Here is a 25,569-nt window from a genome sequence, read left to right as displayed (position 1 = left end):
ATATCACATCTGGAACTGGGTTGTTAGATGTTTTGGTTAGAAGCTTTACGACCTCTGTTGTTTTTCCTGACTGCCCCCTTGCCTGTTCTTCTTTGACAATAAAAACAGGAGCTCATGTGAGAGCCGATCAGAATGCTCTGCGAATTGTTCGGAGGAAGAGTTGGCAGAGCGTTCTCCTTTTGCAAAAGCTCCACGTGAAATTCATATACGTTGTCTGTGGTTCTTTCTTTTATTTAGGTTCGAAAGGAAAATACCTATCAGATTTTACCACAAAACATTGTAAATACTATGCTGAACATTTATAAAAAACTAAACTGGAACTTTAAAATAATGTTAGGTAATTAGTAAACATTAAAGAATGTACAACACTGTCCCTTGTTTGAATAATGTCATGTAGCAACACTGTAGCAGACTGGATGTTGTTTTACAGATATTGTAAAAAACACAGTTTTTGCCCAATGAGGGAAGTGTATAGGTAATATGGGTAACTCTAGTAATAATGACGAGTTACATTTATTGCATGCTAACTTCGGGCTTCATGCTTTTCTCCATTCTACCTTCTAGCAATTACTGTTATTAGGTTTAGAGTAATAGATTGTTACACTATAAGTCTGTCTGCTAACTATAAAGAAAATAAGCAGTCAGGTGACATGTCTGATTGCTCACAACCATATCTTTTACTTATCAGAAAAGTGTGAACAAGCACTGCAAACCTCTGTAGAACAGAGGCAGGGAAGGGTGGAACACTTAGTTTCTCACTTGTTCTTTTTAGCTCCAGGAATATATATTTCCCCACAGAGGAGACTCTTGATGTGGTCAAAGGATGAGGTGAAGTATAGTGCAAGATAGTGAGTATAGGGAGAGACTTTAAAAACACAAGATAATCGTATGCAAGACAAACTGAGGACTAAAATGTAAATAAGTTATTTGCACATTGCAGAAACCTGAACAAATAAAGAAGCTAAGCAGTCAGAGCAAAAATGCGACAAGGAAACAGGAAAGGAGGATAGTGGGGGCTGGGTGCCTAATAGCATCTCAACAACCATCTGTTGGGATGCTATGGTTGGCATGGAAAGTGATGCCTACAACTGTGTTATGCTTGTTTGTCAAAGCAAGAATCAGCAATATAATAAATCTTTTTCCCAGTTGACCCAAGCTGTTGTGGAGAAAAGAACTGACCAAGGTGTAACTATCGAACTTGAGTCTTGAGAAACCTCAGACTCGTGTTAAGCCTTATCTATTCAACATATCCATTTTGCTACACCAGTGAGACTGATTGATTTTAGCTCAGAGAACAAGATTCTCATATCCCTCCCTCCCTCTAATTCAGTTCATTCACATTTTCATTGACTAAGTCTGATATAATCTCCTGTATAAAGAAATGAAACACTGTGCCTCATACATGCATGATTACAAAACTACTGTGACTTCAGGAATGTCTTTATGAATGTATGTTTTTCTGACAGGCTTACCATCCAGTAAAGTCTGATCACATATTTCCCATAGCTGTTATAAAGTGGCACATGACCTTTCACCACGTCACACATTGAGTAGATGTGCTCCCAGGGTTTCCAGTTGTCTTGTTGGAAGGTTGACTCTGTATAAAGCATCCAAACAATATGGATCTCACTGATGATCCACCTCATCAGCTTAGCAGAGAAGACAGGCAAAAATTACTGTCAGTACAAGTGTTACATGGTCAATGCAGAAGTAATATTTACACGTAGAACATGTTAAAAACTAACCTCACAACCAAACAAATGATTGTTGGGGGAGACCAGGTCAAAGTCCGTTTTGTTTTCAACCACAGTGATATCCTAAAAACGACAGATACTGACTTGCCTATAAGATATTTGGCTATTCAACACAACTATGATATAAATACATACAAATGAAAACATATTTACATACACAGTATAAAAAACATACACAACCTTAGTTTTTTGTAACAATATAAACACACTAAACTCTTTCTTCCTGTCAGAAAATGTGTCAAGTTTGTGAGCCACTTTGCTAGCACAGCTTTCTAGGTCTGTCCACAATCTTTCACAAATCTGCTCTCGAGCTTCAGTTTCATAATGGGACGTGATAAGGTTAAGGTTTTTGTGCATTTGCAAACCAGAATCTGGCTTTTTTTAAATTGCTTTTTGGGGAAAAAAAATCTTCTTCCTCTCTGACTGTATAGGATTTGTTTCACTGTGGAAAATGACATTCTTGTCAGCTTCAGACAGAATCTTCACAAGGATGTTGCTTCATGTCTGATGGATACACAAATCTTGCACCAAATGTATGTCTCCACAAAAATTGTGTGCCAAAATTTGTGGTGCACATACAATTCCATCGTTTTGAACCGTATCGTTTTGAACATGGTGTTTGTACTTGCAAATATTGCCTGAACAGATTGTCATGGTTCATTCAGGCATCGGAAATTTGTACCAAAGAATGAACTAGACTTGAGAAGGTCCACATTGACATTTCTAACTCTCTTGTCACATTTATTTTAAATGTTCTTATGACACAAAAGCAAACAAAACCTCTACTTAACTTAGATGTTGTATGTTAACCAGTTATTTAATCAGAGGCTTAGAAAGCCATGTCATTATAATATGGACTTTCTTAAATAGTTTGGGTGTAGGTAACCTACAGAACTTCAGGAAAGTGACCAAAAACACTCATTATTCTAATAATAATTACATAAAATATCTTTGGTAAACCTAACTGACACAATAGAGAAAACATTAAGACTAAATTAATGTCAAACAGTGGAAATAAATGGTTGTGTGCATTTTTTACAGTAGCATATACAATTTTAACTGAATATAAACAAATACACAATTTATGTAGTAATCTACTGTCAAAGGCCAATATAACATGCAATTCAAGGTCCTTAAATTTAAATAAGGAATTTAAATTGAAATGCATATATTTAAATGTATGCATTTAAATAAAATACTAATACTGTTTTATTTATGCCTGTCCTGCATCAGATGTCAGAAACACAGAAGGACGTTTTTGTTGTTCAAACTGAAGCAACCTTTTTCAAGGACATTAAATCATTTCTTTCATAATGTGCATCTTCAGCAAGACAGACAGCTTTTTCAGAAGAGTTTCTGCTTCCTTCTGTATGGCTGATTGCTTCCTTGATTAGCCTCTGCTCCTTTTGTATGAAACCATTGAATTCGTTTTGACTTCTTGAGTGAAAAGGCACCATCTGACTTGGCAAAGACTGATTCAAAATAACAGGAAGCTTCCAGTTAGTAAGTGGTCCATACACCAATGTGAAAAGTAAAGTGATGAAATTACACTTAATTGGAGAAGGTTAGAGAATATATCTGTATACTTTTCACATTGTGACGCAAGGAGAAATTTACTTTAGGGATTTATTGCTGAGTAAATTACCCTAGGTATTCAATTAGCAGATAAATACTTGACAGGTAGGTAAATCTATATGGAGCTAAATGCCGTTGAATCATAGAAGAACAACTGCTGCAGGCTGCGAAAACACTAACGGCGGGGGCAGAGGTTTCGATTTCCAGTAGAACAACAATAATATTACCAAAATTACAATAGAATAGTTTATTTCAAAGCATTAAAGGCCCAGTCAAAATCCAGACCAAAATCTGATTGAGAACTTTGAAAGAACTTGGAGACACTTTCAATCTGATCTGTCTAATCTTGAGTCATTTTCCACTGAAAACAATATCTGCATTTCAATTTAAAGATGAGCATAACTAACGAGACTGTAATTGCAGTAAGAGGTGACTCTCAAAAGCTTTGACAGAATACAAATGCATACCACGATTTTCACCTGTTCATTTCAATTGTTTCACGTATGTTTTAACTTCCAATTTACAATCAGACACTACTTTATTTTCATCTATCACACGAAACCTTTTTAAATACATAAAATGTTATGTTTGTAATGTAACAAATTGGATAAAGGTTCAATGGGATAAGAATACCATTTCAAGGTACTGTATCAGTGCTTTTATATTTGCAAGGATAAGAATTAATGTTAGTTGCAATCTGACACAAGATCCAAAATAAATTATCTTACAAGGATAAAAGTGGTTAAAATTATTACTAACAATTTACTTATTTAACATGATTTTTTCTTAATGCTGAAACTTGGTTACTCATTTGGCAGGACAAATGGGTAACCAATTTGTTGTCCAACTATAAATGCTGGACAACATTTATAGTCCAATAGGAGTCAACATATTTACTAAATGGCCAAAGTTCATATAGCTTCACTACACTAGTATTAGACTATTATATTAGCAGCTATACCCAACTAAAACTAACTGAAATTAAAGGTTTATGTTTTAATACAAAACAACATAATTCTGAAAGGGATGGTATAGTTACCTTATCAACAATAAACTCAGATGGACGTTTCCATGTGTGCACTTTCAGGGCTGAAGGCAAAAACACCTTTCCTTCTGGATCGTCGAAGAAGGACTGTAAAGGCAACTTAATTTTCAAATGCAGATGCATATTTTAATCATTTTTGTTTGAATGCGTTGATAAAGTTCAACTATCTCCCATATATGGATTAGATTAATCTTTCATGAAAATTTTCAGTACTTTCCAGAATTGATGTTCTATGAAATACAAAGTTTCACAATGAATAGGATATTTAGTGCAAAGGCTTTAAATGACAGAGCTGTAACAACACAGGCTGTAAGGACAAAGGTAGCAAAGAAAAGACATAACAGGAAAGAATGGAAGGAATCAAAGAAAGAGAAAAGTGTGGGAGAAAGGACGAAGGGAAAAGAGGGAAGCTGAAAAGGACACCTGAAAAGGAATGACTCAAAAGGAAGCAAGGAAGGATAACAACAAAGCGTTTTAGATGATGAGACGGAATAAAATCCGGAAACACCCATTTGTCCAGGCTCTTAAGATCTTTTTCAGACGTTGTAGACCTGGAAAATACTGAAATCAACTTTCTCACTGTAGGAACCGTCTTTCACTGACTACCATCCCCCGCCCCATATTTACAGAATTACTCTTGGTCTTGGTTGACTTTCTGCCTTCTCCTTTAGATACGTCCCACTTCTCCTTGCTGACTTCGGCATCGCTCCACTCGGGCCAGATGTACATTTTGGATTTTTCGAGGCTCTCGGAGGAGTTGGCTGTCCTAAAATACCGAGACATTCGATTCAGCTTTGTGCACTTTTTTCTCTGTTAGCAAACGGCAAGGCAGCAACGCAACTGTATTTAATTACTCACTCATACTGCCGGTCTGAAGCAGACGTTTTGCTGGTGGCGTGATCCCTTTTCTTTACCTGTGCTTGTTTGGCCATTGTGTTTATGTCAGAAAACAGAAAAAGAAAAGTAACACGAAGCGCCTTAATTATATTCGTTTCATAAGCGTTTCCTTCTGCCTGTCGAAGTTTGACAGTTGCTACGCAACCGAGCTTAAAGGTGGGCGGGATCAACAGCAGGGGCATTTCCTGCACTTTCTTATTTTGGCAGTGTGTGCTCAAACTTTTCTGCCAGTCGCCAATAAAACATTAAGAAGAAGAAATTATATATCTGCCGATATAAAAATCAATTTAGATCATATTTCCAAAACATATATCGAAGTTGTTTGTGTAAGGAAAACAGCTCTAATCTCCTCTCTTAAATTTAGCCCAACTACATTGTATTTAGCTTAATCATTAGTTTACTTGTGCTACAGACTGGCGACCTGTCCAGGGTGAACCCCGCCTCTCGCCTGGAACGTTAGCTGGAGATAGGCACCAGCACCCCTCCCAACCTCTTAAGGGACAAGGGTGTACAGAAAATGGATGGATTAGTTTACTTTTAAGGTGCCAATAAACCTTCTTTACTAGACATACTTAATGTAAAACCCAGGCACAACATCTGTTTCTTCGGAGGTCATAGACAAGATTGAACTGTCACACATATTTTGTGTTCTTAACATTCAAAGTGCTCTTAAGTACAACTCAACTAAAGAAGTAATGTTCATCTTACTTCACCCATGAAGTACTTTGTTTTTACCTTTTCCTGGAGACTTTCTGGAGCTGGGATAACATCTATCACCAGAGCCCTGCAAACAGGCATTAAATCACGACTTGACAAGAAAGATCTGATAAAATGTTTATTCTATTTTGGTTTTGCATATTTAAAGTATTTTCACCTGTAAACATGTTTAAGACAATATTTACATTTAATCAACACTTCAACAGATTGCCATATACAAAAGCCTGGAGACCTCTGTCAGAGTCTGGTTTTGCTGCACAGTCAGTTATGCAACATTTGACACAAAACATTTTAAAAGCACAGGAATTTACACAGCCACACCAGCAGAAACATAGCTAAGCAAAGGTCTGCAATTGCTTCTGTAGTCATACAGTACCATCAATATAGCTTTGTTCTTTTTTGTTTTTTGTGAAATACTGCAGTGTAATTTTGATTGTACTATGTGAAGCATAAAAATTGTTACCCAAGCCATTGTTAAAATAATAACAATGTTATGGCACAATACTTAATTAGAGATAAGTGGACAAATGCAATACAATAAAAGGAAAATGGCAATTTTCAAATTTTACAGAACGACTGGCTAACAGTAGTCTAATAATGAAAAAAGCAGGCAAAATTCACTCTGTGTGCAATATAATGCAATGTCCACCTATAGGCACTGAAGAAAAGCTTCAGCATCTTTATTTTTTTGTTCTTTTTGTTTCACAGAAAAATGTGAGGTGAGAAAATAAGACATACATGGGATGATATTGATTAAGAATACATGAAAGTGACAATCACAAGGTCACAAATTGCTCCTCAACTTTCTGCAGTGAATGCACCACACCCCCCACCCTGTTTCTTTTGTGATATTAGTCCAAGACTTAAGAGGTTGTCAAAAAAAAAGCAACTTAAGAGGTTGTCAGAGCAACAGTCTGAAAATCAGCTGTACATACTGAAAGCATTTTTAAAGGAACAACACCAAAAAAATTCCCCAAATGCAAAGTAAATGCAGTAGAAAACCTTTGAGGCAAAATTGAAAATAAAAGTGAGTAATGAGAATCTTAGATGCACAGGTCAAATGGGCATCAGTGTAAGAAGTTCCTGAAGCTTTGAAGAGACAAAAATAAAAAAAAATTGTCTCCAAGGTTGCATCAGGGAGCTGGAGCCACAGGCTGGGTGAACTCACTGGACCCCACCAGAGGGAGGCGGATGGCTAATGTGAGTGGATTGAGTGTTAGCAGCAGCCTGACTTGCTCTCAGCAGCTACGGTCTCCTGGTCCAGTTTGATCCGGTCTCCGTTGCTCTCCTCATATGGCAAACCTTTATCATTCGCCAGGATGTTCTCTACCAAGAAACGAGCCGCCTCATCTACGTTGATGTTGTCCTAATAACACAAGAAAATAGTTCAGTAAGACGGGGATATGACAACATGATGCTAAAGGATACGTACTACAAAAAGAAATGACAGATATGAAGTACATTAATTTCAAAATAGATTTACACAAGCTATGGAAACAACATTTGTTTGTAACTGCATTTTCATTTTGGACAAAAGCTTTAAATGACTAACGGGCATTGACTGCCAATGCAAAATATACCCCAAAAAAAGTTTTGTTCTTTCCAACTGAAATCTTGGTTCTGTTTTGCCTTTAGACTGTGTATTGGAATAATTTACATTGTCCTCTGTTTTTTTTTCAGCCAACAGAAAGAGCTTTCAAGTATTTTAATTACTTGAAAACTAGAAATACACCGGCTTTTTAACTGTGGTAAGCTTCCCGGTCATTTCTCTCGTCCACCATTTTGTACTTTTACAGTTTGGGTTGGACATAGGCGCTCAAGCGCCAGATAAAAATTTACAGCCATCTGTCTGTTGTGCCTTGAACTGGTTTTCTATTGCTTTTTTACATGTGCAACCAATGGTAAGTGGTTTCCGTAGTGGCTGCTGAGAACAAAAAGACTATTTTATGTGCTTTTGTAGGACTGCAATAAGTTCCCTATGCATCAAAATGGCACTGATGCATAGCGAAGTTTGTTTTTGGGATCAAAATGGAAGTAGGTGGGGAAAAATGTCAACTCTTGGGTCAAAAATGGGTGTTGAAGATGGAAAATGAGTGAATTGACCTGGAGCAGTCAGATGCTAGTTTAAACTGTCAGAATATTCTAACAAGCAGATGGCTGTTTTAATTGTTTTGAGCCATTTAAAACTGCTGACAATGTTTTTTCTTTTGCAGTTGTTTATGTTCACTTGATGCCTGGCCTGTGCTGCAATTGAAATGCAATTTCTAAGTGGAAAACAGAAGGTAGATATATTACAAAAGGATTATTTTACATTTGTTCTCACGAAGTCTTGCAAAACTGATGATATGAGTATGCCAAAATAACTGTACAGTGAGAGATAATTATTTTTCAAAAGTAGGCTGAATACAATGAAATGCTATTTTCATTTTAGTAAAACTGAAATTAGTCTTCAATGTTTTTTTGGATTTCTTCTGGGTCAAAAATAACATTATTTTAGTACTTTTTATTTTGATTAAGTTCTATTATCTTCTAAAAAAAATAGTCCCCAACTTTTCTAGTAACAAGTCTATACATTTCAGACCCATATTTCAAAGATCCTCCAAAAACATTGATTTACTTCACCAGAACAATGTTATTGTATTGCTTACGGCCTTGAGAACACATTGTTCTGTGAACATTTGGCTCCCATTAAGAGAACTCCCATCCCAGGTTTGTATGAGTTGGGCTTTACACTAACGTGACCAGCAAGTTACTGCACTAACAGAAAGGAAACTGCTTTGCACTCGTCACACACCCATACACTTCACATGACACAGCTCCAGGAGCAAAAGTTTTTTTTATAATAAGATCAATAGAGCCAACTCATTCCAAACACATCAACATCTCTTAACAGGGAAGAGTAACAGTAGCTAACTATTATTCAAAATGTAAGGGAGCCTCTTTCTTGGAGTGTTTCCAGTTTCTTGACACCAGATGTTTTCCTAGAAAGACTGATAATGCCAGTGAGTAAAGTATAACAGCAAGAGGAATTAGATGACAAGAAATATGGAGGAAGTTTTCCTACTCTCTTTTATTTATATCTGGGAAATGTACAACTCTGTTGTTCAAAACACCCATTAGTAGTGATAATTTAAAATAATTTAAACAAACAATACCTCCCCCCAAAGAAATAACAAAAGTAATTTGTTAAAGTACTACCCCTTGAAGTACCTATGAGTTGTGCACAGAAAGAATGTTTTGCCTATTTTCAAATAGTTCAAGCTCTGAAAGACTGAATAGAGAACATCAGTGAAGTCTTGCCACAGATTTTGGATGCATGTCTGGACTTTGACTGAGCCCTTCTAAAAGATGACTATGTGTTGAATTATACTGTCCCATTGCACCTCACTGTATGTTGACTGCTTTTGCCCTGCTGCAAGATGAATCTCCATCTCAGTCTCTTTAGGACCTTTTAACAAGTTTTCTTTCTTTCTCCAGGTTTTCCATCCATCTGCGTTTACACTTTAAACATTTTCAAAACTTTATCTGAGACCTGTTTTGTTTGTTTCTTTGTTTATTATCATGCAATTTAGTTACTAATGCTAATTTACAAACCTCTGAGAGTTTATACTGAGACTACGGTTACTGCTAATTTTTAGGATATCCATAAAAGAGTTTATTTGAAAATCAAGCTCATTTGTTCTGAATTGTATTCACAAAAATTTTGAAAGATTCTTCTTTACGAAGACCACAGTATACAGAGTAAAAACAGTAACATATGACTCCAGGAGAAGGAAAAAAAGTAAGACATTTCCTTTATATGCCAATCTCAAACCAATCTACCATATTAAATATTTTTTGTTGTGGTCTGTGCTTACTGGACCGGTTTAAACACTTTTAACCAATATGGTTGCTTGTTTCAGACACTAGCTGTTGAAAAGTTCAGAGCCAAAAAGATTTCAACATTTTGTATTTTCACAATAACCACAGGAGCAGAAGAGGCCGGGCTTCCCCACATGATTTGGAGGATTTCCTGTCAGCCAGTGGCAGTAGGGAAATCATTCAGGAAGGTGGCAACACGTCCGGTGACAACTCTTGTCTCTTGTTGGGTCATGTAAAAAGCTTACTTGATGAAGCTATAATCTCTCTTCAGCAACAATCACATCATGTCATGATATTAAAACAACTCCAACATTGGGAACCTAATGCTGCTGCAGAATGATTCACTGATGAAGAAACACAATGACACAACTAAAATAGAGATACTGAATATGAGATGAAAAGAACACATAAAAGGATGAACACAACGTCACTATAGCGATATATATATATGTAACACAGAAACAGACAGGACAAACAACCATGCCAAAACAATTTTCTAATTTTAAAAGTATGTTGCTTATATATCATTTAAAAATGTGTTTATTGAACATTAAAGTCAGTTTGAGGATCTGAAAAATGTAAGTGTGACAAAAAAAGAGCAAAAACAGAAGAAACCTGTAAAGTGACAAGTACTTTTTCAAGGCACCACATGTGGGTTATTGGTTGTTTCTCACCTTAGCCGATGTCTCAAACCATCCCAGGAAGCCTGTCTCTTTGCAGAAATTGTCCATTAGTGTTGAATTGTTGACGTTGTCTTTCTTCTGGTCACATTTATTGGCGAGGAGCACTGCGGGGATGGGGTTGCCATTAGCCAGCTTCACTTTGCTGTCCAGGTCATGCTTCCATTTAGACACGGCTTCAAACGTGGCGCCCCTCGTCACGTCAAACACAACAAATGCCCCGACGGCTTCCTTGTAGTACACCCGCGTCATGTTTCCGAATCGCTCCTGCCCTAGAGGGATGGAAAGAAAGAATGAAATATTTATCTTTGGCTAAAATCTTGAAAGAGTGCTATAGATTTAGAAAAATACAAGATTTTAAATATTGCAGAACAGTCTAAGAGTGGGTGTGATTACAAAGATATTATAGGACTACACACTGATATTCATGGTATTGTAGTTCACTCTTCTTTTTTAAACTCTAAACCAATGAGAATTCACACAATCCTTCTCTTTTAAATTAGGTAAAATTGCATCCCTAACTTGGTATAAGCCAAATTCCAATCCACATGCAATAAGTCATACCGGCAATTTCATTCTCTCATGAAATCTTTCTCTGTCAACATTCTGTGGGAAAATCTAGAATATAAAGAGGCTGAACTAAGTTTTTCTATTTATTTGTTTTTAGTTCTGTCTATTTTTAACTCATTTCTGAATGAGCTGTTGTAGGGCCTCCTCTCCCTTTAAATCCAAAAAACCTGCTGCTAGCCACCACTTCCAACTCAACATTTATATTCATGCTGCATTCATGTGAAAATGGCTACAAACAGTTGCAAAACTGTGCAATGGTGGATTTTGTGTAATAACAAGGCAGTGCCTCTTAATTGTTATTTAATAATTGGGAGGTTTTTGAAATGGCTCATTTTCCAGATATCAAGACACCTTAATATATCCCCAAAGAAATGGTAGAATGTTTTTTTTAGGCTCTTGGACAGTTTCAAGAAGCAGCACAGAGGTGATTAGATTGAGTCCATGCATACAGGGTCTCCAATGATTTGTGGCATGTGACAGATTTAGTACATAACTTTTTGTTCTATTGCTCCAATTAAAGAATAAAGACTTTACAGTTAACGTATTGAGGAAGACAGCCGGTATATCTTTGTCGCAAAAATAGGAAATGGGTTTAGAAAGCAATTGAGGAAGTGTAAGCAAAGCTCCTCCTATCACACTTTCACTTTTCAGTATAGGTGCCTTCCCAAGCTTGCAGAAAACTGGAGAGGTGTGTTCCAGTGCAGGTTTGCGAGAGAGAGCGAATCCACTGTGGGGCCCACAGGCCTAGTGGTAATTGCTCATAATTGAGAGTCTAATTTTAGCTGATATAACCCCAGGTGAATTCACCAGAGACACGACACAGTGGGATAAAGAGCCGATGGACTGAAAATAAGGCTTTTATTTCCAGGCCTTGTACAGAGCGTATGTCCAGAACTGAGCAGGCCAGGGCAGAAAAAAGACAAAAATAAAGGACCTCATCATTCTCTGAGAACCTCTGCTCTTGTTAATGGGCTTGCTGAGTAAAATACAACAATTATGCCAGAATGCGTTGACATTTTCGCACAGCATCATCACTGTTAGTTGATGGACTGGGTGAGGAGAACTCTGAGGAACATCACAATTCAGCAAACTAACTTTAGGCAGTAGGCATAGCAAGTACAACAAGGATATACAGGATATACACATTCAAAAGTTTCAAATCTTATTAACATTTTTGCCACCTTAACACCACAAGTGGTGAATGCATTTATGAGTTTCCCTCTATTCTATCTTTGGGGATGTGATTCGACCAGAGCCATTCTTTTTTGAGAAGTGAGATGAGATTAGAAGAGTCTTTCATAGGCAATTGTCAAGCCTTGCCACAGATTAAGTGAATTTAGATAAAGTGTCTAATGAAACCCTACTAACATATGAATATGCTGTGATTAAAAGCCTTCCTTTGTAGCTCTGACTCTACATTTAGGGCCAGTGTCATTGAGAAATGGGAACTTCTACCATAGCATGACATCTTTTTCAGTCCCTAAAAGATTTGCCTCCAGGATTGCCCTGATCATTAACCTTCTCATCTTCTCTGACCAACTTCACTGTGGCCCCAGAAAACATCCCCATATCACAATACACCACCACCATGTTTGACAAGGGACAAGGTACATGTTTTTCATATTTGACATAAAAAAAGTTACATTTTAGTCTCACCCTTATTTCATGTGTTTGCAATGTCTCCTCCATGACATGTAGTAAACCCTAAACAGGTTTTCTTTCAGCAATGTCTTTCTTTCTAGTACTCTTCCAAACAGGCCAATTTGTGGCCTGTTTGGAAGAGTATCCTCCAGCATGTGAGGATAGTTAGTAGCTCCTCCAGCATTATCACGGGGCTCCAAATAGAAGAGCCAATGATCTTTCCAAGTGTATATAAAAAAGGATACTCTTCCTCTTGATATGTGAGTCGACTAAGTGATTGTTAAGTGAAAATATCAAATTTACTTTAAGGCTTTTCTTTTTAGTTTACTATTAAGAAATATCCCTTTGTTTGAAAAGTAAAACTGGAATATTTTTGGAAATTTTGCTATCAACTGACCTATTGTTCAGGACTTCCCCTTTTGTGTACCTGTCAGGCTTCAAATAATTAATAAAGAAGTTTACTTTGATTTATTTTTATTCATAACATTTTTGCTAATAACTCTGTACATGGCCCATATTTCTTTTTTATTTTTTTTATCAAATGGTTGCTGAAATACTGTTTAGACACTCATTCTCACAATTTTCTGCTTATATTAAACAAGCTTGTTGATGTATAATGTAAAACTCTAAATTTAGCAACTCTAAATTTAGCATCGATAATGTCGTGATTTCCATAACAAACTAGCAAGCAGAAAAAAAATCTGATCAGCAAAAATCCTTCTAATGGTGCTCATGCTTTTCTGCTTTATTTAATCTGTCATCTTTCATTATATTCAAGCAAAGGAAGAGAATATCTCAACAAGATTTGTCTTGTTACATAAGGAGAAAACAAAATTACACCGCAAACATTAATGAGTGTCATATGTGGCTAACCTAATCAGCAAAAAACATGGGAATGGACTGAACTACATGAACAATAGAGTATTTACTCAGCAGATGCCATAGAGGAGCATGAGATGTGTGGTGCTGCGTCCAATGCACAACATGAAGCAACTGCCAGCAAACTAAAGAAAAACATACATCCAAAGCTGTGCATTAAGATGCAGAAATTTAGAAGGAAACCAGCAAGTTTCATAAGATGAACTTCTTTTTTTTTTTTTTAGCTCAGTATACCAAAGTTACAAGAACTGGTGCATGGCCTCTAGTACAATTAGACACAGTGGTAAGATGCACATCAGTCAGACCTCCTGCACAACTACTTTATGAAACAGCTAAGTTACAGCCACTGGTTAATCTGTTTGCTGCGTGGGAGAAACAGAAATAAAGCACAGTCTCATCATTATCCACAGACCCAGCAGCCCCTGCTTCCTCTATGGTCATACACACTCTTGTGGGTGGGTTACTATAGAAACTGTCCAAGCCAGACGTTGCAGCGGCAACAGCGGCAGCAGCCTCCATCTGTTAGGGAGCCAACAGCCTGTGACCCTCCTCATACCCTCCACCCCCATCCCAGCAGCACTAAAATAAGAAAAGCAACACAGTAGCTCTGTCTTTAAGGTAGTCTTCAGCAGGAATTCCATAGCGAGACTGTGAAGAACACATGACCGACACGTTAAAATTCCTCTGAGCAGCATGTGAGGAAAAGCTGCAGCTTACTTAAGCGCTTAGCAAAGACTCAGGGAAAAACTCCATAACTTCAAGTGCAGCGTTTCATCTTTTACATTCAACTGAATGCATTACATTCGAGTAAGTGCAACTGATGTATTAAGAGTAAGAATTAGGTGTCAGAGCTGCAACAAATCTGATCCACAATATCAGGAAAAACTACAAAAAGGAGCACCAATCTGGAATGGGCATCCTAATCTTTTAGTGTGCAAATATTTCAACAATGTGGCAATATGGACTTAGAGGGGATTGATGAAAAATTAACAGTTGTTGTGCCATTATTCATTTAGTTTGCAAACTGTGTATCAGTAAAGTTATGTGTAGTGAGTCTATAGGAGCGTGGAGCAACACAGACCATTTGTATAGTTGCTAAGTATGAATCATTAATCAGAAAAAATGCAAATATCATAGTAGGTTATTTTAAAGTGTCACAAAGTGTAAGTTTGAGACAATGTTTGAAGAAAATCCTGACTGAAATCTACAGTTTAGCAAAAACATGAGTTTCATCATAGTGAAAGTACCTATTTTTGTGGCACTAGTTTTCAAATACACATTTGTACTGTATGTTCGATCCACTGAATCCAGTCTAATGGTTTAGTGTTCAGAAAATACCACAGGTTTGAAAAAAGGCAGACGATCTTAATCAAGTGTTACTCAAACTGAAGACTGTGGGGGAAGTAGGAACACAGTGTTGCCACAAAGCCTCTTAGAACATTTATCAATCAGCAAGTGATTGGCCCACTTTCCAAATTTTTGGTTCTAATCGGTGATCGATGAATAAAAAACTAAAAACCTGGATGCTTTCATTACTGTTCAACAAATGCATTAAGTTAAACTAAATTTCACAATTTTTTTGTGATGAGGAATGAAATCACTGTAGCGAGCAACACGTTGTGCAAAGATTCTCACTGCTAATAAGGAAAAAAACATCTAATTTAACATTTAACAAAAATTCACATGTAAAAGCATTGGATATGCAAAAAAAACAATCAGAGCTTAATGACGATTCTAATAGACCAGAAAACCTACAATGGATGTAAGGCTGAACATAAAATAATCACAAGAACTAGAAGATAGATATTACTTTCAAAACATGCTATGGTAATCTAAATACATTTCATTTCATGGGTGAATCTCAAGCAAAAAAAAAAAATTATACTTCTTTAGCTTTCCCTCAAAAGAACCTTTTTTTGTTAAGTTGGTTCCATTTTATATTTTATTTTTATTTTTTATTTTATCTACAAGTACTACTCAGTGGTAGTTGTCATTGTGTCTTATCTCTATGTTGTAACTGCGAAGTAATTTCCCTGCTGGGATGAATAAAGTACTTCTATTCTATTCTATTCTATTGTAAAGACTATGGTTAACAACTTGCTAGACATTAAAAGTACATTGGTATAATTTAAAATACATTTTAGATTGTGTCAAATCATGCACTTATGACAGCGTAATGCAAAAGAATTTAATTAACTTAAATTGCAGTATTGCATACTCCCATGACCTTAGATAGATACAGAGAATTTACTGAACACGCAAATCTCACATCCTTCTGAAACTTGTGTTGGCTGAGAGCAAAAAAAAATCCCCAGCAAAACAAGAGTTCACCTGCACGTCAAAAATGTCTGTATCCTGTTTTTGGGTATTCATCTTTCTACTGGAAAGATTTGGACTGTTCTCCCTACAACCCCAACCACCTTGTAATCCCTGAAAGAAAATCCAGGCATTTAAAGACTGGTTTGCGTCTAAATGCTTTTGGGTTTGCCTAAATTTGAGCAGATTGTAAAAAATGTGGATTGATGTTTATTTTTTCCAAAAATGTCTCCAGCATGAGGATAGCAATAAAGACCTTTGCTGAAATATAATTTCATCCCCCAACTTTTCTCATTTTATATGATTGTGATCTTCTGCAACAGAAATTTGATCTGGTGCTCTGTTCCTACAGACCTATGCTAAATGCATGGGGTAAGCAGTTTGACTGAAGGAGCGTTTAGCCAATCACAACAATGGTCTAATTTTCTGTCAGAGACAAGAGAATTATAGCTGCTCTTCTGCTAAGTGAGGACAGTGTGCTTTAAGTTAGCAAAGGCTACAGTAGACTGAGGTTTGGAAAGAACACAGAGTCATGTCGAATGAAATGGCATCTCATCTGTCTGATCTAATCTATTGCTCAATTGGCTTTCAGTGTATGTGGCACATCTCAGCACTTTGCAGCCGTTTTGATTTATTTATCTACAAATTGATCTGAGCTGTAACTCGTTCACAGGAAGCAGAGAAAGTAGAGCAGGGATTTTTTGTTCATCTCCAAGGGGCGCCAGTGTTGTCATTTTCTAGACTTCACTAGAAAAACCTTTTGAAGATACCTTACTGTCTGTGCAACTTTCAAAAAGAAAGGACACCAAGTGACCCTCAGGCTCAGTCCTGCTGCTCCCATTTTTTATTCCTGCAGCTAATACTAATACAATCGTCCATCACACTATCAAACACCTGCCTTTAAATTGAATAGTTTCGGTCGGCGCAATGGGAAAGGAAAATAATGTTCTGGCACTACCTTAGATCGAAATTAAAAATGCAGCTGAAAATATTTCATCACCAGTTAAAAATTGCTGACCATGTGAATTACATGGGAACCACAGGTACACAGTCACAGCCATGATTCACTGAAAACATTTGTTCTGTCATGCTTTACTTTTGCTGACTACACTTTACAAGTATTGCTCACCTCGGCATACTGGATGCATAAAACTGAAAGTGAAACTGTCAGTACAACCAACTTACTGATTCATTTGTCTAATAAGTGACAGGACCTGATGTTCTTTAAACTCTACTTCATCTCCACATGCTTACCCCCTATTTTTCAACGCATCAATGTCCTTAAAAAAATCTGATAGCAGAGGAGTTGATTTAGATGAGGATCTACAGAGTAGTTGAGAGTCTGCTTGGCAAAACTGCCAAAATATTATCAATTAGGCAATTAACAAGAAGCCTGACTACCATTTGCATTTTATGTAGAATCTTTATTTATCCAGGTGTCATTAAAATTAAGATATTTCACTTTAAAAGAAACATGGGTCTGAAGACTACAACACATAAAATAAGTAAAATAATACAACAATACAAATAAAACTTATATTTAGAATATGTTCAACTTGTCAATTTGACAGAATTTGTAATTGGTTAAAAGCCTCATTTTAGCACAGGAGCTCAGTCACAACTTCCGTCAAACCTTTACGGCCCTTCCTGCTCACTGATCCTCTTAAAGTTTTGTAAAATTGCTTACAGGGTTGTCTCTGCTTGTAAAAACGCATATCCCGGTTATGGAGTCCTAAATCCTTTGAGACGGCATTCCAAATGTTTAACCTTACGTTTAAGATCGCTGAGTTAAAGTGTTACAGTTATAAAATTCCATAACTTTACAGTGATTATACAGTGTACAGATCAGCCATTCACAATGTTTTAAGAGGTGTGAACAAAGGTCAGCTGATATCAGGAGACTGGTGATGAACGCTGAAGACAGTAATGACCCAAGTTTCAGGTGATGACCATAAAAATGTATTCCTACAATAGTCCACCTGTTCTGCCCAACAAGATGAATCCTCCTTTTACAATGTAGCATAGTGGTAATCACATCCTGTCCACAAGCTAAAAACATCCCAGCGAAAGTACCAATTGTGTCTGAAAAGGGGCTGGGTTACTCTCCAGCTTCATACTCATTTCCTACCTCTTATAAAAGCCCCTGATTACTGTCATTCTACATGGACTGTAATCACAGTTGTGTTTGTTAAAAAAAACTACACAACTCAGAAATTGCTTTCTGTGTTTCCAAGATAAATTCTCCTTCCTTCTCTTTCTGCATGACCAAATCGCCTAAAGGCCATTCATTAATGACTCATCTAATTTACCTTAATCTCTCTCTCTTACACCCACATTCTGTTTTGTTTTGCTTTTTTTTACTTTCTCTAAGTTATCTCACGTTTTGTTGTAGATGTGGGCAACATCAAGTTTTTTAGTTGGGAGTAAAAATCTGTGCTCTCTCAATGTATGCAAATGATTCATTGTCTCGCCACAAAAACATCAGGCAAAGTATCATGTTTTTTTTGTTTTTGTTTTTTTTTCTCTTACAGATCTTCTGATTAGGTCCTGATTTGCAGTGACAGGCAGCCGGCCCACCCTGATGTTTAGTCACGGATGCCGTGCACACTCACTGAGCTTGAGCTGCGAGGGTCTGAACGTCAGCCTGGACTGCCAATCCGCTTCTGACAGAAACTCAAGTTGTTGTGACGACCTATCCAGCACCCAACCGTTCGCCCCCTTTCTGTCACTGCTATGAGCAATGGAATAAATATATATATAAATAAATAAATAAAAAACAGCAGCCTTTATAACCATCTGTCCCGATCTGTCTCAGCATATGAGGTTTGTTTGATTGAGGGAGCGGGTAGAACAGAATGTGTCTAGAGGCAGGGCATACTTTTTCCTTCCAAAGGATTAAAAACTGTTTTGAAAAGTTAAGTTTTAGATTTTCAATCTAACCAATGAAGCTCAAGAAGGAGATGTTGTCAAGAGGAACACATCTAGAAATAATAACATTTTTTAAAAAACTCCTCATGTGACTTGTGTTTTGAAATCAACCCAAAATGGCAATAAGTCACATTATTGGAATCATACCAGCACTCACATGAGCTTAGTGCAAAGCTCCAGGAGTCATATATCCTAACCCTAAGGATTATTGTAAGATTTTGTGCTACACAATAGCAGGAAAAATATGTAACTGCGAACATGGTGCTGAACAGTCACAATATACACTGTCATTTTCATTACTGGAATACAGAATATGAATGCTTAAAATATAATGTCATACCAAAAGAGGCATTTAAGAACTCAATTGAGACTATTACATTGCAAACACTGATATTACTTTCATAATTGTGATACATTTGATTCAGCTCTAATTTATATGGTGTTGAGAAAAACGTCTGAAGCATAATGAATGACTGGGGAAAAACAATTCATGGGCTGTAACTGTACTGCCAAATCCAAATGCCTTCTTGAATGCCCTTTATGAATTGTTTAAATATGTCTTTTGTGATATTAAAAAACTACAGCAATGTGTTCCAAATGTAACAGTTTTGGAGCACTTAACTCAACTTTAAGTCTTCCTGAGTTCAAACTTCTCACCAATTTGCAAATTTCCATCCTTTAGCTAAAATCCTAGAATGCGGAGGATGTACAACAGATCAAAAGCATATTGTAGTACAAAGGTATCAGTCAGGATAAAGGTTCAAAAAGTCTACAGCATTACATATTTACGCATTGCAGACTGAAAAGAAGGATCATCAATAATAAAGCATAGGACTGATATGGTGTCATTATGAAAACTGGATGCTTCTCCAATTAAAGAGACAAGTTGAAAACTCGACTGTTTAATACATGTAGGCTTCCGGGTTTTAGCAAACTGAAGACTGATTGACAAGTTAAGACACAGGACGCTGATCAACTTATACCAGAAAAGCACAAATATTATAATTGAATCAAAAGGATGCTGAGCAAAATTTTAGTTGAAGTGTGATACATAATCAAAAATAATGCTTTTTTTTGTTTTGTATTTATCTCCCAATACATTTCTGACATATTGAATTATACAGAATATAAGTCAAACAAAAAAAAAATCCAGGACTTGAACAGGGATGTGTATGCCTTTTAGATGCATTGTCTACAAAGGGAAACTTTTATTTTGATCCTTTTCATGCACTATACTGCCGTATGTTAAATTGGACTGTAATTTAAATAAATAAGTAAAAAATGCTTTAAAAAAAATGCTTGATTTTTTTTAAACAGAGACCATCATTTAAAAGTTTTAATTTATTTTTCTATTTTTAAAAAAATATTAAAATGACATATCTGCTTAATCAAATGAGATTTGACTAATATCTAATTAAACAAACAGACTCAACTCTACTGCAACACATTTCCAAAAGCATAACATTAGCCTTTAATAAAAAAAAAAATTACATGTTTTCCTGTCTTGGTGTTTTGTTAACTTATTATCAGTGTAATCCTGCAATGTTTTAGTGCAGAATTTTTCCACAGACTAATCACAGCAAGCACTCCAGAACTTAAGTCAGCACAGCACTGCAAAACTGCATTATCTTCACAACCATGCAAAACAGTTAGCATGAAGTTCCTTCATATGAAGCCTTAGGTCATTAACTAACATTGCTCTCTGGTACTAAGGTCAAAAATCCCTCTTTGATTGATTTGACTAGAGAACATCTTTCCAGAAAGCCTGTGTGTTCAAAGGGAAACTAGGTTTAGTACTGTACTTTTAGAGCTTCTACGAGCAAGTTTGGTTAAAATTCAACTGTTGAAGACAGAAACACATCGAAATTATAGCTACAATATGAAAGTCTAACAGTACTATTTTTTTTAAATTAGTTTATAAAATTTGTAAATTGCATTAATCTAATCATCAAAACATTTTGCTCACAGTAATTCAAGACAGCCATTTGGTTTAATTTAGCAGGGTTAGTCTTGTTTTAGGTCAAAATGTAATTCTACAGAAACCAATGCTTTGTTTGCTTGATTGATTGGTCATTAATAACAAATGGATTCTGATTTAATTATATCATATAATTCAAAGTTCATGATTGCAGAGACATAAGAAACATAATTCACTCGTTGGACAACAGTCAAATTCTGATATCACTTATTCCTTGTCATATATATATTCAGGGTTTCCCCCAGAGTATTATAGACCTGGTGGCCCGCCATGCTTTACTAGCCCCACCGCCAGGCTAAGCCTTTCTTGTTTATGTTTTTAGGAAAATAAAAAAAATAAAAATAGCTTCTTTTTTTTTTTTTCTAAGCCGGATTGCAAGTGTCCCTGTTGCTCTGAGCGTTTCACTGGCGGAACAGATTTATTCCTGAAAGATATGTTTATAGAAGATAAGTTTATTGTTTATGCATTTAAAGCCGGACCAATCACACTGCTGGCGCCTCTGCGTGCTGCCTCGCGCGCTGCAGCAGCTGGATTAAGTTAACCTCTTTGCGGATCGAGCGCGCTTCCTTTGACTGAAACTGGACACAAGCTGACCTGTATGGATATTTACATCAAGCCCCTGTGAGGAACTATGTTTCTTTCCAGAGTTTTTGATCAAGGTAGGAGTTTAAACCCCACCGCGTTAGCTCTGGTTGCGCAGCTCTACGTGAACGCAGGAATAACTTGTAGTCGCGCTTTCAGAGGTGAGTTGAGCGATCGGTAAGAATGATTTATTTGTAGACAAAGAATTTTCAGCGCCCAGCTCTGTCCGCGATGATAAAGTTTATGTATGTGTTCCTGGTTGGCCGGTGCGTTAGTGATTAAAGAACCAGCGCTGATCACTCATCATGCAGGTTCAGCCCATTGAGGGGATTTTGCGCTCTCCTCGTAGTCACGCATCACGCTGGTTTTATATTATTTTATTATTATTATTAGTATTATTTTTCTGGTTACACAATGTATCAAATCATACCAAATGCATTGTCCACTTAAACAGAGTTAATGTGCGCGGAGATCTGAAAAAGTCGTCCCATAAACTCGAGCAACAGTTTCTGTGGCCTTTATTAAAAACTCAACAGACACAAAATGGAAGAGCTACTAAAGCCACATTAACTTTACAAATTAAACTTGCCAGATCCTTAAAATCTTACATATAAATGTTAAACTATTTAAAATCTTTTAATTTATGTATGCTGAAACCATTCAATCAAATTTAGCAGCATTGATCATCTCAATAAACAAATGTTACATTTATGTATCTGTGGTCTGTGTTAAAATATTAGCCTTTATGTGGCCCTTGAAGCCCTGGGGAACCTTATGGAGCCACTGACTTAATTTGGATTAAACAGAAGTGCAAATAATTGATTTCAATTGTATTTTTTGATTTGTTGTTTTTAAGACTAGTTGTGGGTTTAAAGAGCATTTCACTGGCGATGTTTTCCAGTAACATATAATTACCCAGTAATATTTTTACATTTCCTGTCTATTTAACATCTTTTAATGCAAAAACACAGTGGACCGCCGGTAGACCGCCTTGGTGCCCCGACCACCGGGCTTAGCAAGTTTCCTGGGGGGAAACCCTGATGTTGATACTTCTAAAATACAAAAAAATGAACATGCACCACTTGTTTAATTATATTCCCTTTATCTATAACCACTGTTACAGAGCAATATCAAATGTTTGGTTTTTCATTTAAATTTATACAGTATGTCTTATTTCTTAAAAAACAGAAATTTGTTTGCGCAAGGCTCAAATGTCTTTTTATTTTAGAATTTATAAAAATAAAAGATTTAAAAATAACAAAAGTACAACAAAAACGGTTATGTCTGCACAAATTACATTTTGCTTTTCCAAAATGACTGAAGAAAACACACACATTCAGAGGCCCTGTACCACATGATCTTCCACACACAATGATAATTAGCATGAATTGGCCTCATGACTTCCAGCACGCTCATGAGGGTTTATAACCAAGGAATTTCAAAAGCCTTGATGTCAGACATATTTTTAATGATAAATACAATCATATCAAGCATAATAAAAATTAAAGGATTTTATGGAACAACACAGACATCACCTTTGTTCATGCTGACTGAACTGTGGGAACACCAGTCTGGCTACAGCTATAGTGAATTGAAAGCTTCATGACGTCTTTGCTCACTTCCTCATTCATCAGTCTTTTCAAGCATGTCGCTTTCTTACTGTTGTGATAACTCTGTTATTTTTGCATTGAGGTGGCATTATCAGTTGCCTGGCTGACTTCATAAGGGGTTAACTTGCATTTACCCTGCTCCTTTCAGCTTGCTTACTCGAGCTGCTGGAATGCAACAGGTTGGGAAGTGGGCCACGTCTGGCAGCATTAAATAAAAATGATTATTTAAGTTGAAACCGAAATAAAAAGTCAACATGGGACTATACATGGGGAATGATAATTTGGCTGTGTTTGAAAATAATAAACCATAGCAGGAAAAAGATAAGAGACTATATCCTTGAGCAAGCCCATAAACAGTTCATTCCAATGGTTCTCAAACATTTTACCACTTACTTAATTACTTCTGTCCTAATAATACCTAGACAGATACAGCAGTCATTCATTCATTTAACTTTATTTGTGTAGAAACAGTACATTGTGGTGTAAAGTAGCTGTTGCTCTGGAAATAGGCCTTTAAGCCACCAGCCAATTTAAGGGAGTCAATCAATGCCTGGACTTTGTTATGAAGTGGTATAGAAGCAACTTAAGACATTAACAATAAAAAAAAAGACTAAAAGAACAAACTTTCTCCCACACACACTCATTCTTTTTAAGAACAGAAGAAAAAACAATTACTTTATATTTTATGCTGCAACTGGATTTGGACATTTACAGTTTCTTTTGCTTTTTCAACAAAAAAAAAGAAAAAAAGAAAAATATTTTTCATCCATCAGCACTGAAGTTGTTCTCTATTGCACTCCTCTTTTTAAGAAGATGAGCACAGACCAGTGTGATTAGACAACTTATTTTTTTATGTTATTGGCTCTACATTACAGATAATTAGCTAAAAATTACCACTCAAGACAGCCCAGGCACTAGTTTTACGAGTACCACAGTTTGAGAACCCTGGTTTTATTCAAACAAAAGATATTTAAAAAAAAAAAAAAAAAAACTGAAAGGAGCCAACTTTTTGAGGCGGCGCTTAGTCGGTAATAACAACGTGACCTACATTCCATTGACAATTATGAGCTGCTGTGATCAAAAGGGGAAAACACAATGAGCAGGCATGAAGGCTGCGGGAATTTCCTATCTGGAGTCTTTAAACTCACGCCCTACCGGAATTAAACCAGTTTTTTTTTAGTTTTTTTTTATTATGTCTCCTTGCATATCAGATTTAGCGTGGTTGACACATTGCATAATTTCACGGGTTAACTGTCAACAAGTCGCAAAGAATCTCTTAACACTCATCTGCTGAAGAGGAAACCTCACTCACACATGACTCTTACCCACACAACGTTAGAAATAGTATCAACTCCAAGCCAGAAGATTCTGGGTTTTTTTTTTATCTATTTACAAAATAAGAAGTAAATATCTTACCTGCTATGTCCCAGAGCTGTAGACGGACCAGCGTTTTGCTGTCCCAGTTGATGACTTTTAGAGCGAAGTCGACTCCGATCGTCGCCCTGTAGTGCTGGGAGAAAAGCTGGTGGACATAGCGTTTGATGATGCTGGTCTTCCCCACTCCTAATTCCCCGATGACCAGCACTTTGAAGAGATACTCCTTACACTCTGACACCGAGCCTCCGGCCATGCTGAGACTGAAAGCTGTTAGCGAAACTTTAAGCAACTTCTGCTTTCTCGGTCATATAAGCTGCGCTGACAGGAGCCGAGGAGAATGGGCAAGGAGAATGGGCAGGTCAGGGAGCTGGGTCGGTCAGGGAGTCCCCCACTCCGTCCCTCCTTTTCCACTACTTTCTAATTCTCCGTTTTTCTCCTCCTCCTCCCTCCCTCTTCTCCTCCCTCTGCCACACAGTAACCACCTGATAAGTCATAGGACCCGGAAATGTCGAGTAAGTTTGACATGCTTTCTGCAGTGAGTGACATAAACCTTCGCTGCTTATCATAATAAATCAGACACTTTTCTGTGCTCTCTGCTCCCAGGTAATCAGTCACTAAAGCCAAATCGTCTCCTCAACGTAATGTTATTTTTATTTCCTGAATCGATAGGCAACATTTAGGAAAGTTATTAGTCTACGTACACATCTGTTTTTAAAAATTGTTTTAAAACAAACTGAAAACTTCTTACAAAGACATTTGAAAATAATACCATATCCTATTGTTTTAATATTTCTCCCGCTTTAACTTATGAGTTAATATTCATTTCTTTATTTCCCCTCTATTATGGATGTTTTTCTGTTCTGTCCTTATGCACAAATGATAATAGGTTCACATAGTTCTGTGTTCCTGGTAACAAAACGATAACATAACCTTTAGAGGATCTTGACCACATACCACGGTATGTTTTAAGGAAGATGTATCAAGAAGTTAATGCTGCCCAAATTTAGTGTGCTCTGCCTTGTTGTAATTACACTAAAGTCAACAAGGGACTATACATGAGGACTGTGTGATTTGATACAGCAGTTATTAGTTTTGGGAAATTTATTATGAGCCATGTGTACAAATGTAAATATGAGTTTATCAGTTCATGGCTTTTGGA

General features: G+C 36.6%; 2 protein-coding genes across 5 annotated transcripts in view; both read right to left on the bottom strand.

Annotated features, from left to right (window-relative positions):
- The window catches only part of adgb (androglobin), a 36,110-nt gene extending 30,708 nt beyond the window's left edge, over window positions 1-5,402 (bottom strand). For 2 of the 4 annotated variants that reach the window (XM_023347696.1, XM_023347699.1), the window contains exons 1-5: window positions 5,233-5,402; window positions 5,002-5,140; window positions 4,369-4,473; window positions 1,746-1,817; window positions 1,473-1,649 (exon numbers count right to left, since the gene is read on the bottom strand). In XM_023347696.1, coding sequence (XP_023203464.1) covers window positions 1,473-1,649; window positions 1,746-1,817; window positions 4,369-4,473; window positions 5,002-5,140; window positions 5,233-5,306 — 567 coding nt within the window. In that variant the 5' untranslated portion in view covers window positions 5,307-5,402. The other 2 variants (XM_023347697.1, XM_023347698.1) reach the window with 2 other exon arrangements.
- A 701-nt stretch (window positions 5,403-6,103) lies between these two features.
- On the bottom strand, window positions 6,104-24,865 carry rab32 (RAB32, member RAS oncogene family). The gene is made up of 3 exons (XM_005802588.3): window positions 24,450-24,865; window positions 10,524-10,801; window positions 6,104-7,354 (listed from the first exon to the last, which is right to left on the bottom strand). The coding sequence occupies exons 1-3, from the start codon at window positions 24,661-24,663 to the stop codon at window positions 7,205-7,207; spliced, it is 642 nt and encodes a 213-aa protein (XP_005802645.1). The 5' UTR covers window positions 24,664-24,865; the 3' UTR covers window positions 6,104-7,204.
- Between the last annotated feature and the right edge of the window lie 704 nt (window positions 24,866-25,569).

Source organism: Xiphophorus maculatus, chromosome 15, assembly GCF_002775205.1.
Source record: "Xiphophorus maculatus strain JP 163 A chromosome 15, X_maculatus-5.0-male, whole genome shotgun sequence".
Classification (NCBI taxonomy): domain Eukaryota; kingdom Metazoa; phylum Chordata; class Actinopteri; order Cyprinodontiformes; family Poeciliidae; genus Xiphophorus; species Xiphophorus maculatus.
The sequence above is the reverse complement of the archived record's forward strand: the minus strand, read 5'-3'. Positions and strand labels throughout refer to the sequence as shown.